The sequence below is a fragment of the Carassius carassius genome, chromosome 8, assembly GCF_963082965.1.
Source record: "Carassius carassius chromosome 8, fCarCar2.1, whole genome shotgun sequence".
Taxonomy (NCBI): Eukaryota; Metazoa; Chordata; class Actinopteri; order Cypriniformes; family Cyprinidae; genus Carassius; species Carassius carassius.
The window spans coordinates 17495529-17511833 of NC_081762.1; the positions used below are offsets into that span (position 1 = coordinate 17495529).

Here is a 16305-nt window from a genome sequence, read left to right on the forward strand (position 1 = left end):
CACTATCAATTTAACCAGCTTTTCGAAATGCTTTCTTGCCTGTAACCTGCCGGCAGATTAAACAGAAGTCTTTATGTCAGTAACCTATCAACATATTGACAGTTTTTATGGTGCAGCACTGATTGGAATGGTTCACTGGAAAACTGTTCCTGCTTTCTGTGACGAGTACAAGGAAAAGACTACCATGGGGAATAAACATTGAGGTCGTTAGTTGATTTATAAAAAAAAAAAAAAAAAAAATGGAAGGGCTCAAGAATAAGAAATAGTAATGCGCTGATATTTCAGAGGGTTATCTAGGAATTAGTTCATCAGGCTTTAGGAGCAGATTTCTTTGCTACGGCCTGTGCTAACTGTATCAAACCGAAATGTTTTCAAAATGCAGTAAACAAAGGAAGAGGATGAAAAGCATTATAAGAATGAATATTTCATATGTACATGAATTATAAATATTATTCCTACAAAAATGTAATAAGCGAGCGCACAACAAGCTCCTCGCTTTAAATGAAATAATAATCACTTTAAACAGATTGTTTTCCCCCCAGAGCTAAAAACTTAAGGTTTAGCGGAGACAAAAATAAAAAATAAATAAATAAATAAAAATCCATGGAGGCATGAATGTTACCTCAGTCAAATGATTTACTTCTTTTATACCCAAATGCACTGAGGTATAAGGTAGGGTTAAATGTGAATCAAGATTACGGCCTCATTATCAACTTGTCAACCATCTAAAAAAAATGTCCATCAATTGATTGTAACTTTTTTAGGCAGCTTTTCATCGGATGTCTTTAACCTGCGCAGGGAAGACAAAAGATCGATTCATGCTGCAAATTAACAATGAAAATACAATAATTAGTCATTTTAGCATGTGCATTCCACTATGCAGCCATCTTCCTCTTCATTGCTAGACTATAGGGCCTCCCAGTGGTGAAGACAGAGAATACACATCAGATCTGTTTTCTCCTTAATTTGTTTTGTCAATCTCCTAAAAATGAACTTAATAGCAATGAAGTATAAATAATTACACATCAATTACATAATGCATATAATTATTTCAAACCATGATTAGGGTTTTGCCAAAAAATATTATTTAGGTGCAAATTAAAAATTATGTCTTTCCATAAGGGTAAGCTCTGAAATACAAGAAATACATGTACCTGAGGTCAAAAAAGGTCAGACTGCAATATGCATGTTCAAACACTGTAATTCTCCACGACGGAATTGGCCTTTGAAAGGCTTAGCACAGAAAATCTATTTTTGAATCCATCCATTCCCTTTCCTGCACTGAGTTCCTGTGGGAGGGCCACTATAAGGCATGGGAAAGTTTCCTTTGCCTCACTTGTTTCTTTTTCTGATTAAACAGCTGGGCTTTGACCACAAGGGCTTATAAAACTCTCAGCGGTAGAATCTCCTCATACAGATAACAGAAGATAAACATAAAACAGGGTTGACAGGTAAGAGCGTTCATATATGATAAACTATGTTTTAAAGTTCAGTCAACTGATGAGAGTGAAGCTACGTAATATTTAATTCTGCTGCCATGATAAAATACATTTACTCAACAACCAAATCTTCAACATATATCTTTGTCAATTCAAAAAAATCAGAAAGTTTGAAATGCTCTTTATTTGAATATTCGGGAACTTCTGAACTGCTGTATATAAAAATATTGTTATTTTTTAATATGATTGAAAACACAAACAGTTTTTGTTACTGATTTAGTTCAGTATGTAAAAGTGTGTGTGTGTGTGTGTGTGTGTGTGTGTGTGTGTATGTATATATATATATATATATATATATATATATATATATATATGTGTGTGTGTGTGTGTGTGTGTGTGTGTGTGTGTGTGTGTGTGTGAGAAAGAGAGAGATAAAGTTTGTTTACAATATTAAAGAAAGAATAAGAAAACTGAAACTTGAATTTTTTTTAAAAAATTTGAAATATTTCTGAAAACTAAATGTCTGTGAACAAAAGTTCCTAAATTCAAGACATAACTACTTCAGACAGTTCATCTGGCTAAATCATTTTAAGATCACCCCTTTTGCCATGACACAAAATTATTCCTTAGAACAGTTTTAAAAGTTTAGAACAGATCTGCCTGGTGTTCGTGTAAGCAAACACAAACAAACCAAGCCTTCAACCAAAAGAAATTGGAAAATAAATAAGCAAACACATAAGGACAGTTTGCTATCTAGCAGCATTATTGGGATGTTTACACAAATGTGATTCGTTTTAAGAGGGAATGCTGCGGCCAGTGTTGGGGAGTAACAAGTTACATGTAACGGCGTTACGTAATTTAATTACAAAATTATTGTAACTGTAATTAGTTACAGTTACTAAGAAAAAATGAGTAATTAAATTACAGTTACTTATGAAATTTTTTACGATTACAAAGGGGATTACATTTGAATATTTACACACATCCACATACAGATTTAACTGATTTCTTTCCCAAATTGCACTGACTATTCTGAGACATACAGCCCTAATAATTTCCGGGATGTGGAAACACAGTCTGGTTCGTAGAATCCAGTCATAAAAACGAAATGCCTAACGCGGACGGAATATGCCACATTTTGGATGACTAAATCAAAAGTAGGTCAGTACACTTGAATCAAAACATGACATCGACTAGTGTCTGTGAATATAAAGCCCCAAAAATGCAATATATGACTTGCACATTCTGCGTGTCTGTGGAAATCAGGCGCGGACTGGACACCGGGAGAACCGGGACAATTCCCGGTGGCCTGGCAGCCGATTTTGCCCACTATTTAATATCATTATTGTATAATTGCCTGCCGAATGTACTAAAGCGATCATTTGCGAATCCGCCATTTGATAATTAAATCTCTAATAAGTCATGAATTGTTAGTCATGACTCGCGCGCTCTCCGCGCCTCCGCCAAACGGTTTGGATCAGACTCAGAGTAATCAATGCGAGAGAGAGAGAGAATAGAGTGCACTGCTGGAGCAGAGAAGCAGAACTACTGTTCAGGGTTTTAGGTCAGTTTCATCTGTAAAGATGCTTTTTTTGTCTTTGTTTTTTTATTTATTTAATCAAGCAGCAGCACGTTGCTCATCAGTCATCACTCAAAATACTATATAAAGGATATCATTATTATCAGTTGTAATGTTACAGTAGTAATTTAGCTGAAATTAATTTTTTTATAGGTTTAGGGGGAGCTACGACAGACAACAACACAACCCTTACGAAAATTAACATTTTAACTATAAATCCAGAGAAAATGGTTACTATTGTTTGACTGTGATAACCAAAAATGTAAAATTATTTTACAAATGTATTTATTTAAAAATAAAAACAAATCCATTTGCAAAAAAAAAAAAAAAAAGGTTATTTTACTTTTATATAGACTAATAAAAGCATGGTAATTTTTTGTAAGGGAAAAACATGACTCGTGTACAGTATTAGGATTTTTCTATAAACATTGTAGTATTGTAGAGTATTGTAAAGTATAGTTTTGTTCAATCTTGAGTATTAAAGTCATGAGAGAGATGGATTACAGGGCAAAATAAAGAGACTGAAGAGAAAAATGGAAGTGAAGGTGCAGTTCAGGAGAGAACTTTTAATTATTTTGCATGTCCCCAAATTAAAGATTTAAACCTTTTTTATGTCAGGTCCATACAAAAAATAGTTTTGTCCATGAATTTGTTTGTATGAGTTTGAATTTTCCAGTCTGATTTTTTTTCCCAGTCCGCCCCTCCTGTAAATTAATGGCAAAGACATGGTTTCATTTACTACACAGAGGCCTACTGAAGCTCGCAGTGTTTTCAACCTCTGCCGCCTCAATATAGGAGTACACGAGCACATAAACATAATTTCTAGAACTGCTCTGTGTCACTTCATGTGCATTTTACTTATTTTGAGAAAACTATCATCATATACAGAGACAGCAGTTTCAAAAAAACACCAATGTTTCAGGAGTTTATTACACAGAATACGTCACATGCTTATTAGATAACTGTATTTAAGTTGATCTATATGCTTATATTTATTATTCTTTTATTTTCACAAATTTAGAAAAGTAATCAAAAAGTACTCAAAAGTAATTAGTTACATTACTTTAATAAAGTAATTGAAAAAGTTACACTACTATTCCATTTTAAACAGGGTAACTTGTAATCTGTAACCTATTACATTTCCAAAGTAACCTTCCCAACACTGGCTGCGGCCATGCATCCCATGGGCTTTTTTCGTTAGAAGCACACGCTTGATTACACATTATTAAACTCTCTGTCCATGATGACTAACTCTCATTGCGCAGGGGCCAGGGTTGGTCATCCATGCTCTTTTCTCTCTAGCACAGGTTCATTTAGCTTGATAAATGGTATTATAAATATGTATTTTAAATGTATCTAATAATTATTATTATTACATTATTTACTGCGCATTATTAACGCATTTTATATGATGGCAAATGTAATCAAAATAGAGTGAATAAGCCTGCACAAATAATTATCCAATGTTTGACTGATATATACAAATAATCAAAAACAATAATATTTGGCTTACTAAATAATATATTGTGCATCCCAATATAGTATAATTCAAAATGTTTATTTAATTTTATTTTATTTTAAAATCTTATTCTGCAAGGTCAAATTAATTTGATCATACCTGACAGTAACACCTTCATAATGTTACAAAATATTGTATTTCTAATGAACACACTAAACTGTATTTCTAATCAAAATATTTTGTAAACAAAAAACTACAGTTTTCACAAAACTATTAAGCAGCACAACTCTTTTCAACACTGGTAATAATAAGAAATGTTTCTAGAGCAGCAAATCATTGATCATGTGACACTGAAGACTGGAATATCTAGCTTTGCCATCACAGTAATAAACTTTTTTTTTTCTAGACAAAAGAGACTTTTTTCAAAACATAAATCAATTTTACCAAGCCCAAATACATATGTAACTAATGATTAAATACAGATTGACTTAAAATGAAACTAGGTTATACTTAAATAATTAACAAGCTAATTTTAAGATATCACAGCTTTTGGAATCATTTCAGTACATTTTACAGCTGTTCATAAAATAGCCTCACCTCAACAAACGTCCAAATTGCCCATGCAAAATTAAAAATGATTAAACAGAAAAGGTATGTTGCCAACCTGCTTCAGTAATTGCAGGACTAATGAAAAACAAAATCAGTCTGTTCCTTATTAAATCTGGACAGCCTGAATGATCAGAGGCATTATTCTTAGAGGTGGTCTTAAGAGTGACTCATGCTGTCTACCCGGATAATATCTGTTTCTATATATGGTTCACATTCTCAAGCCTGTATTTCTGCCTGTGTAGAGGATGTCCAGAGCTGACTGGGGTTTTCTGGAGCACCTGCTAGAGGAAGGTCAGGAATACTCGACTGGCGTGGGGCGCGTGTGGCTAACCGTGCTCTTCCTCTTCCGCATGCTTGTGCTTGGCACGGCGGTCGAATCTGCATGGGATGACGAACAGTCTGACTTTGTCTGCAACACCAAACAGCCTGGCTGTGAGTCCGTCTGCTATGACAAGGCCTTTCCCATCTCCCACTTCCGTTTCTTTGTTCTGCAGGTCATCTTTGTCTCAACACCAACCATTTTCTACTTTGGCTATGTGGCCCTGAGGGCTAGAAAAGAAAAGAGTCTGGAGGAGAAGTCGGAGGGCAGAAGAGAGAGACGGAGAAAAACCAACGAGTTTAAGTTGGAGGTAATAAAGGAGGAAGATGAAGAGAGCGAGAAGAAGGAAAAAGAAAAGAACCACAAAGCTCCAGGACCTCCAAAGCTCAAAGGGAAACTGCTGTGCGCTTATGCGACTAGCATAGTATTAAAGGTTCTCATTGAGATAGGCTTCATTGTGGGTCTATGGATCCTTTATGGGTTTGTAATCGAGGCAAAGTATGAGTGCCAGCGGTTTCCCTGTCCTCACACGGTGGACTGTTTTGTCTCACGACCCACAGAAAAAACTATCTTCACCATATACACGCAGGTCATTGCCGCAGTCTCTGTTCTTCTCAACGTTGTGGAGCTTCTCCATCTGCTTCAGCTAGCAGTAACACATCGACTAGAGAAGAGATTTCAAAGCGAGGAGGAGGTTAATAAACTTACTAGGGTGACTTCTTCTAGAAAAGAACCAGCTAAAGCTCAAATACCATCATTTGAGGAAAGAAACCATCTCTTTCTTCCTGTAGCACATGATGGCTACCCTGCATCAGGGTTGAACTGGGAAAAAAGAGACCCTGCTACAGCAGAGGACATGCTTCCTAGCTACTCAAAGTGCATGAGCAATGTAAAACCTGCCTTAACCAAAAACAATCTTCATAAAAAACACCACAAGACTGAAGACAAACCGAGACATTATGTGTGAGGACCACTAAATGAGAACCAAGGACTCCATTTTGGGGAACTACATGTGTAAATGACTGTTAGTGGTTTACTGTACATTCAAGAGCCATTTCCTTTGTTTAGATAGGCAGGGAAATGGGCTGTGCCTTGGGATGAACTGTCTTTTGTGATCGGTGGCCAGATACAGGAGCCTCTCAAGTAGTGATTAGTTTTGAGAAGCGGTCAGGAAGGTCAAGAAATAGGCTAGTCAAACCATGAGCCTAAGAGAAACAAGCACAAAGTCTAAAAACTTAATGACTGACATGGTACAGATAAGGTAATGTACATAATGTACAGGATTGAGACCAAAAGCAAAGTTAAACCATACCAACCAACTGTATAAACAATATTTAAAATGTATTTATGAATGATTTTATACTTGATTGAATATTTATTTTCATTAAAATATTTCTGGTATTTCTTAAATTTTTGGATTTCTTACATGATTAGGTCTTTGTTCGATATATACAGTATTCTGCATTCATGCCACGTCGTTATTACCTTTCAAACTAAAACTCCTACATAAAAAATGGGGTGGACAGACAAAACCGCAATACAACAAGTAATTATTATTTATTTTTTTTCATATCATCCTTAATTATTAAGATTTTCACCCAATTATAGTAATTATTAAACAGAAGTATACTGCATTTTACAACTAAAGTGTTTCGATGGCACAAGTCAGCACTCTTAGAAATTTGCATTCTTTACAAGTTGTAATTTACAAGAACTACAAGAACAACTCAAAGATGGCGTGAATGAACCTACACAGCCATCTGGTCACGTTTATTGGAAAAACGTGCATCTACATTTTCGCAAAACTTCAGATATGTAACTACTCTGTGTACGTACAAGAACCAACGTAACCTAAGAATAAAATGTTGCCAGATTCATGTTCATCTGTTTTGGATAAAGCTAAACGTGGTTTTAGCTAAACTCACAGGACATATCACATTCAAAATATTATTTCATTATAACTTTTGACACAGGCATGTTTATGTTTTCCCAATGAGCCTAGCTTATATAAAACTGCATGATATAAACTGTGCAACTATTAAAGCGATATACAAAGTGAGAAGATGTTCCCAAGTAAATACTTCATAAATAAACTTAAAATGCTAAATATTTATAAGAAACAAATAGGGACAAAAATTCATTGCCTTACACTGTGGTTATTTTTTGGTTGTTTTAAAATATTATACATTTTTCAGAGAAGACAGCCTTCCGATATCATCAAGGCCTTTCCTTTCGTGTCTGGCCATGAGTACATCACATTCCACAGCAATCATTTTTAGCAATTTTGAGCATGCCGACAATGATAAGCACTTATCTGGAGCAGGAAAAAATGTAATGATGGGTAATTTACAAGGTGGGACAGTTTCTCACGGAAAGGGTCAAATCAAAACAATACAATGAGAAGAAAAAAAAACAAAAACTTTTCCCCTCAAAAGGTATAGCTAATGGAAATTGGGTTTTATTAGAGGGTGTTATCTGCGCAGTTGGGCTCCAGTCTATGAAAGATTAATGAATCTTGTGCTTGTGGGGTTGCCAACCATAACCTGTAGTCTTTGCCCAATGCATAGTTCTCTCTATCGCAGCTGGCCTGCATGAAAGGTTAGGCTGTCATCTCTTGCCAATACAAGGCTTTATAGGTGCTACACAACATGTGTGGGTCAGCAAACAGCTGGTGAGGACTGACCTCTTTAGTTCCCCTCAGCTGCCAAACAAAGAGAAAGACAGTGAACGAGAGAATGATTGGTAGACTGTCAAACTCTCTCCATCTGATAGAATTGTTTAGTTTGGAAAAAAACCCTTGTTCTGCAGTGTTTCCTTTTGTTTGAATCGTGCCAGCTGTGCTTTAATATGCCCACACATGCATCAAATAGACCAGCAAAGTTGATTTAATCAGGCAAACAGATGTCTGTCATTTTAGATATGAAATAAACTAAAGTCATGGATGCCTGTTCTCTTCAAGCTATTATGAGGTTACTTCGCTGAATACAGTCACAAAGGTCATTCTATTTGTGAAACCCAGCAGGGATACTGCCAGCCCGCATGCCCTTAGGTGATTTACACACAGTAGCACCAATGAAAATGAGCTGCCACTCTTGCGGATTGCTTCCTGCATCCTGATATTGTTGTTCAAACCGCTGATGCATTTCCCTTTCCCTGCGTACCAGCCTCAGACAGGAAAAACAAACAGGTTTTGAAGCGCTCTATGAATGGTACGTACCTTAGAAGCGGCAGTCTGTTTTGGGCTTGGAGGTGTGTGGGTGTTTTCTGGATGAGAGGTGGCTTCGAGTGGCCAGTCAACCTGCTTCCCATGGGGACTTAAGCCTGAGTGCCAAACTTCTTTCTGTAGGGGGTCTGAAGGCTGCAGTATCAAGCAAATATGCCAATGTATGCAGTGGAAAATGGTCACATGTACTTCCTGTCAGCTGAACTGATTAAAAACCATGTCTTCTCAGTGATAGCCATAACAAGAAGTCAAAGAAAATCCACAGAGAAAACAGAGACCTAAAAATAACACAAGAATGTCACTGAAAATCAGTGTACTTGAACTTCTGTGGAATGTTAAGATACATTACCATTCCAAAGTTTGATGTCGGTAAGATTTATTAAAATGTTTTTCCCTTATGAATACATATTTATCTGATTGAAAATACAGTAATACTATTAAGTCTAAACTGATTTAAAACTGTTTCACATATTAATGCAATTTAAAATGTCTCTACTGTCTCTTTTGATCAATTTGATAAATAAAAATAAAAATTATACTAAACCCAGATTTATGAATGGTACAGTCTTTAAAAACATGGTAAGATTAGACATGGACTCAACATTAGTTTAAGGGAAATTCTGTCACTATTTCTTCACCTTTATGTGATTCCAAACCTGCATGACATTGTTTCTTTGTGGAAGATATTTTGAAAATGTATCTGTCACAGCATTTACGTTAAGTCAGAACCATTACAACTGAAATGTGTTGGTTCATAAAACAAATGTCTAGCAGTAAGGAGGTCTGAAGAACTCACAGTTAACTCAATACTTAAATTAGACAACCTGAAGGAAATAAGCTTGTATCTGCTTCCTGATATTTGCTGGTCACTCCAGGCACTGGCTGTTCAGGCTTGATCAGCCTTACAATGGACCAGCGGTGGATATTGTTACATTGTTTTTGGTAAAGTCCCACCTGCGGCAGTTCCAGGATGTCATCAGATGTTTAAACTGTGAATTACTTGCAAGTACAATACTAAATGAAATCATTTTACAATTAAATATATTTTTATACAATATGAATTGTGCTTACCTGCATAATTGCCAATACAGCATTTTGTCAGAGTATTTTTGATGGGTTTTAGTGCATTGCTATATGGCTACTAGGATATTTTAAGCAGCTCACCGCCAGTATACACAATATTCTGTATAGTATGGCTTCGCTCATTCAGTGCTTATCTATGAGATTTTCATGTGATTTTTTTTACCCATTATATCATCATATGAACAACTCATCTCAGAGAGAAACAGATGAGTCAGAGCACATTTCTTTTTAATCTAGATAAGGATTACTGAGTCTTGAGTCACTGAGAATTGAGTCATTGTTAAAATAGCATCTTGACTATGAACCATGACTCAGGTTTCAAGTTTAAGCAATAATGAAGCTGATGAAAAACTAAATTCTCAAAAATATCAGGAATTTGTGGCAGGTTTGTCAACCTTTAATATACTTTTTCTTTTTTCTTTCCATAAAGACAAATTCCACTTTTTGAGATTTTGTATTACAAAAACAATAATTCTAATGAAATACAATGACTTAAATAAATCAGGAACGTGTTGTGGTAGGACAATTTTCACTTCTCAGAGTATAACCATACAGCAAATTATTTGGAATAGGACAATGGGTTATTGATAAGACCCTAGGGGGCCATACTTGGGGAAATGGAAGTGGAATTATTGGAAATGGAACTATCTAAAAAGGTCAAAGGGGGACAGAAGTAATTTGTTGTGGGAACAGAACAGTTGAGCCCATGGGAAGGGAGGATTTTGAGCGTCTCTCCATTGTTTCTGTCACTGATGGGAATCTACAGTGAAAATGATGTTGTAATTGTGCAGAGAGGCTGTACACATCCTGACCGAAGGGCTGAGAGAGGCCGGCAGGCGTCGTTCCTTCTTCCTATCACTCAGGAACAATAGGGCTGTTTGTCCTCTGGGACATACTAGCACCTTTCCAGCTCCAAACCCAGTCTTCTACATCGTTCGGCACAAACAATCCAGACAGCACATCCTCTCTCACACAACTACTGGACATTCAGGAACAGGAGTACCCGTACAAATACGGTCGCAGTGATTTTGCCAAGTTAGACATGTTCCTGGATCAACATCTTTTGTTGATCCCAGATCCACATTACGGTCCAAAAATACAGATCTAACCCAATCCCTACCCCAAAACCTAGCCCTTTTTTTTCTTAAAATTAGGGGGACATTATAGGTGAGGATCAAGGGTGTAGAAGCATCTAACCCTGATTGTAAGCCTAAAACTAACATTTCTTGAAAACATATCCCTCTAATCTGATTGGTTGATTGGATGTTGATCTAGGAACATGTTGTACTTGATAAAGTCAGGTTCACCGTGCAAATATAGCCAGTCATATGACCCACATGTAGGAATTATGTTCTTGTTAATTCTAAATAAATCAATTAAAAAATTACCTCCGAGAGGATGTTTCAAACACAGTTTGAGCAATCACAATGACTGCTTTCACTGGCCGAAGGTGACCCAAGGGTCCTCTGAAAACTTCCAAGGGGGCCTCAAGATGTCTTAAAATTATTTAAAATAAGACAAAACAACTAACTTCTTAAACTGTAAAAACCTGTATGATGTAGCCACATTTTAAAGTGTGATTGCTAGAACTGGAATAATAAAATCCTATAACTCTGTGGTCATTTTTGAAAATAATAAATATTTTTGATTGTCATGTGTAAAATAGTTGCAGTATTAAGTCAAATGGCATAATGAAGTGTGGTGTGGTCACAACTGGTGCATGCACTTGGATAACATAAAAATGGAAGAAAATCTTAATGAAAAAACAACAGGAAAATATCATGAAGCCTTTGAATATTGTTGTGGGGACTTGAAGTCAAAGTGACATTAAAAAGTGACATTATACACATTTTCCCAATATCCAGCAAAGAAAACACCACAGGTAGAAACATTTAAATGTGAAGCAAAACTTATATTGCATTTATAGTGATTTCTGACTTCAAGCCATTCACTGTGTTCAACTGAAATATTGCTTCTAATATAACCTTTTATAGAAAACGGTTTTAGGCCCACCAGCCGGTGCCTGTTATCAGCATTTATGCACTTTGCTGATGTAAATCTAGATCAGCACTAATAAAGTTTCACTAGCTTGTTGGCAGCAATGAAGCGCAACTTATAGTGGAAAATGTTAGGGTTACTTCTATTAAGTACACTCTAGGGATATGTGTTCTTGCTCTTCTGGTTTCCATTAATCAAGCTGTGTGCTGAAAGAAAAAGAATGTACAGCATTGAAAACAGACCATACATCTGTCCTTCGAAATCATAGAAGTTAATGAAAAGGCATTACTATTTTTTTTTAATAACAGGGAGAACTGTTTGAAAACAATCTATAAATCTATAATCCAGCAATTACACAATTAACTTAAAATACTGACTCCATGACAGTTTCTGTTGCTATACTTCCATGGTCAGAGAAACTTAAATACATCATATTTTAACATATTTTGTACTAAAAGCTCTAAAATTAAACTGTATTTAAAACATACTGTACGACTAGTTTAGTTTAATTTATAAATATTTTTTATGAGTTGGTTATACATACAATATGGCCAAACTTATTAGAACACTAGTATTTTCACCAGTTTAAAATGGTTTTAAGTCAATTAGTTGTATCTTTTGCTGTAGTGTGTCAGCAGGAAATATCAGTTTACATTTCTAAAGTTTTTCATTTAGCTTTGCTGGTGGGTCTCTTGCAGCATCTTACTGTTGCCACAGTTCTTCTGGATTGAGTATGTCTCAGTTTGTTCTGTTTCTTCATGTCATTCCAGACAGACTAAATCAGATCTCTGTCTGGAGCACTGGCTATTGTCAGACATCTTGCGCAAAAAAAACAATAAAAAATATTGTTTGGAAATGTTAACTGATATTTCCTACGGACACGCTACAGCATAAGATAGAAATAAATGAAATGTAAAGCGTCATACGACGTTGCTAAAAAGAACATTATTTTGATTAGTTTATGTAATTTAATGTTTTTATGCGATTTAAGGTTAAAAAAACACTTTATTTTCCATATGATGTACATTTTTGTTGCTCCTCTATGCCCCACCTTTCTGAAACGTGTAGATTTTTACAAAGCTCATCATTCTAAAAAGGTGAGGTATATGCTGACTGGCCAGCTAGTGCACTGTGATTTGCTGAATGCCTCAAGTGTGTGAAGGAAATGTTATGCCTCTCAGCATACTTTGATGACATATGTCCCGGCGATACAAGACAAAACAAATAAAACTCATTACAAACGAGGCATTTGTTGCATCCAGTGGGGACGTAATTACTGATTATAATGACTTATACTGTATTTTTACGCATTGTGTTGCATATAGCGCTGTGTAAATATCAGACCATATTTGCATTTGTGAATGGAGAAACAACAAATGCTATTCTACATTTGTATACTTACAGACTACGAGTCAGAAGTGCAAAATTTTCCTTGCAAAGTTGGAACTGCCCCACTTAAAGAAACTGATACCAGCATTGTAGGCTACTGGTTTAGGAAACAGTCCTCATCTTTCATAAAATGCTTGCACACTCAAACACACTGTGTTCTAAATTATTATGCAAGTGACATATTAATAGGATTTAGGTACAATAAAGAGCCATATTTTTGATTGTGTTGTTTTTCACATAATTTCAGGTAACATTCAGGTATCAATCTCAGACTGGTTTGGTCAATAGTGTGCCAGGTCTTATTAGGTAAATGGAAACCCTACTTAAAGAGGTTGTTCCACATTATTAAGCAAGTCGCAGTTCTCATGAAATATGGTGAGGAAGAAAGATCTTTCTGAAGATGAAAAGTATGAAACAGTGCAATGTCTTGCAAAAGGCGTTGAAACAAACAATATTTTGCAAAAGCCAAATAGAGATTATTTTACTGTCAAAAGAATTGTGAGTGACTTAAGAGCACAGAAGCTCTTGGTAAGATGAAGATTTATTAAGGAAAATTTCTGTCAAACAAATCCACTGTATTGTAATACCAGTTCTAAAAAAATAAATAATAAAAATCCACTGCTGAGCAGCAGACAGGTGTTTGAAGCTACTGGAGTCTCAAGATCCTTTCCATGCAGGATCCAGCCCCGAAATAAAATTTTGTCTTTAATCACTTACCAATATGTCGTTCCAAACCTGTAAAAGCTTTGTTCTTCTTCGGAACACAATTTAAGATATTTTGGATGAAAACAGGGAGGCTTGTGACTGTCCCATAGACTTCCAAGTAAATGACACTGTCAAGGTCCAGAAAAGTATGAATGACATCATCAGGATAGTACATCTGCCATCAGTGGTTCAACTGTAACGTTATGAAGCGATGAGAGTACTTTTTGTACACAAAGAAAACAAAAATAACTTTATTCAACAATCTTATTTGTGTCTCTTCGCATCACTGTAGTGCTTTTCTGTTCCTTGACAGTGTAATTTACTTGACAGTCTATGGGACAAGCCTCCCGGTTTTCATCCAAAATATCTTAAATTGTGTTCCGAATAGGAACAAAGCTTTTACGGGGTTTGGAACAACATGTGATTAACGAAAAAAAAATTAAATACCAGCTAAACCTTCCGGTCCAAATAAGTGCGTGCCGAGTTCTTACATGAACCTTGGGGTAAAAACTTGGGGAATCATGGCGAGAATTAAAGTAAAAGTGAAGGTGAAAGTGAAGTGATGTGTGGCCAAGTATGGTTTCCCATACTAGGAATTTGTGGTCTGCATTTAACCCATCCAAATGCACACACACAGCAGTGAACACACACACGGAGCAGTTGGGGGTTCGGTAACTTGCTCAAGGGTCTCACCTCAGTCGTGGGATTGGAGGTGGAGAGTACACTGGTTATTCACTCCCCCCACCGACAATTCCTGCCGGACCTGAGAGTCGAACCCACAACCTTTGGGTTACAACTAACGAGGTGAGTTAAGTTAAATTATGTTTTTAAACTAAATCTGGCCTTCCACTCAAAGTTCATACATCTCAAACATTTTCTAGTCCAACTCAAGTTTTGCCTACATGCACTTTATTCACACAGACAAAAAAAAAAATAACAAAGGTGGTCTTTCTTTTGAGCTTCAGTCTCACAAGCACATGACAGGGAGCACGAATGGAAAACTTTAATTAAAGCTTTCCAAGTTAGGACTTGTGCGATATAGTCATGTGTCTAAATGCTTAAGGGCAGAAGATAAATATTAAGAAGACTCAAAGAATGAAAGTTGTAAAAAAAAATTCTCTCAGCAATCAAGTTCCTCCAGCCGGCCTGGTAAATATTACAGAAAGACTCCATGTTATTAGGGTTGCAGAATTAAGTGACATAGGAATGGGCATGAAATCCCACAAAAAAAGATTTCTGATAAAGTTCCCGTCCCTGGGGACTGTTGAGTGTGACACCCAAAGTTTGAGAAGTTGCACATCACTATATGGCAATCTTGCAGGAATTAATTCCATTTAGTAAAACTTAGCTCTTCTCCGGTCGGTTTCTGTCCAGCACTGCTCTTGGTGTGAATTCCAGTTTGTCCTTGAGGCTGAGGACCTGTGTGCTGTCCTGACCGGTAAGTTCCTCTAATTTCCTATCCTCCCGTAGCTCTGCAATGCCCCTCTCTTCTCCTGGGGCGTTAGGAGTTCCCCGGATAAACCACTCAAGGTGGTATCCAACAGCTCCCACCACAAAGGCCACTGGGAAGGTCACATAGGGCGCATAAGTGCGCATGGCAGTCAAGATCACCGGCCACATGGCTGCATAAACCTGAAAAAGCCAGTGCAAGTTCTAGAAGGTTGTTTACCTTTGGCAAGACAACAGCGTAGCTTTATTTTCGTTATCACCAGAGACAAAATCAATGATTAGTTAGACACATTTGTGTCGCTGGTGATTCAAGTGGAAGAAGAAATGTGAGCGTTATTATGTTAATGTGTCCTACTGACGTTAACTCTCCTTATGCTTTCAGGAATATATATAAATAAACATGTATTAATGTTATTGCGCCATCTAACACCTCATGCTTTGACACCAGTATCCTTGTAAGAGTTAACGTTACGGGATTCTTTAATGCCCAGGTTATAAAACATGTAACGTTAACTGCTACAAGGATACGGATGTTAATGCATGAGGTGTTAGATTGGCGCAATAACATGAATACATTTTATTTATATATGTTCCTGAAAGCATAACGAGAGACTCGCAGACAACTTAGAGCGTAATATTTCATAAATTAATTAAATCATTCGCGCGTTCATTTATAAAATCTCATGACGAATACGTACCTCTACTTCCAGGCTATTCAACTTCCTGCCTTCTTGCGTCACTGTAAGCAACAATCTGATTGGCTTTTTTTCTCTATTCTTTTTGTACGTCAGAAAGACGTTCTGAAGTCTCAATCGTTCAGGGGGAAACAAGTTCTATACATGACGTCCTGTTAAAACAATCCTGACATCTAGTGGCCAATGTTGAAACATACTGTGAGCATTTGTCCTGATCTTAAAGCTCATTTTTGAATAATACTAATACTAATATTTTAATAATGTATTATTTTATTAATACTATTAATATGATAACAAAAATAGTATATTATTATTGTCCTCAATTGTAAGTCGCTTTGGATAAAAGTGTCTGCGAAAT

At 36.2% G+C, this 16305-nt stretch overlaps 2 protein-coding genes across 2 annotated transcripts; one reads left to right on the forward strand and one right to left on the reverse strand.

The window, feature by feature from the left end:
• Positions 1 to 1331: 1331 nt before the first annotated feature.
• gja4 (gap junction protein alpha 4) lies at positions 1332 to 6806 on the forward strand. Its single transcript, XM_059555300.1, has 2 exons — positions 1332 to 1451; positions 5329 to 6806. The coding sequence occupies exon 2, from the start codon at positions 5332 to 5334 to the stop codon at positions 6370 to 6372; it is 1041 nt and encodes a 346-aa protein (XP_059411283.1). The 5' UTR covers positions 1332 to 1451; positions 5329 to 5331; the 3' UTR covers positions 6373 to 6806.
• Positions 6807 to 15099: 8293 nt separating this feature from the next.
• On the reverse strand, positions 15100 to 16057 carry LOC132144734 (small integral membrane protein 12-like). The gene is made up of 2 exons (XM_059555301.1): positions 15951 to 16057; positions 15100 to 15435 (listed from the first exon to the last, which is right to left on the reverse strand). Exon 2 carries the CDS (start codon positions 15421 to 15423, stop codon positions 15148 to 15150), a length of 276 nt encoding a protein of 91 aa, XP_059411284.1. The 5' UTR covers positions 15424 to 15435; positions 15951 to 16057; the 3' UTR covers positions 15100 to 15147.
• Between the last annotated feature and the right edge of the window lie 248 nt (positions 16058 to 16305).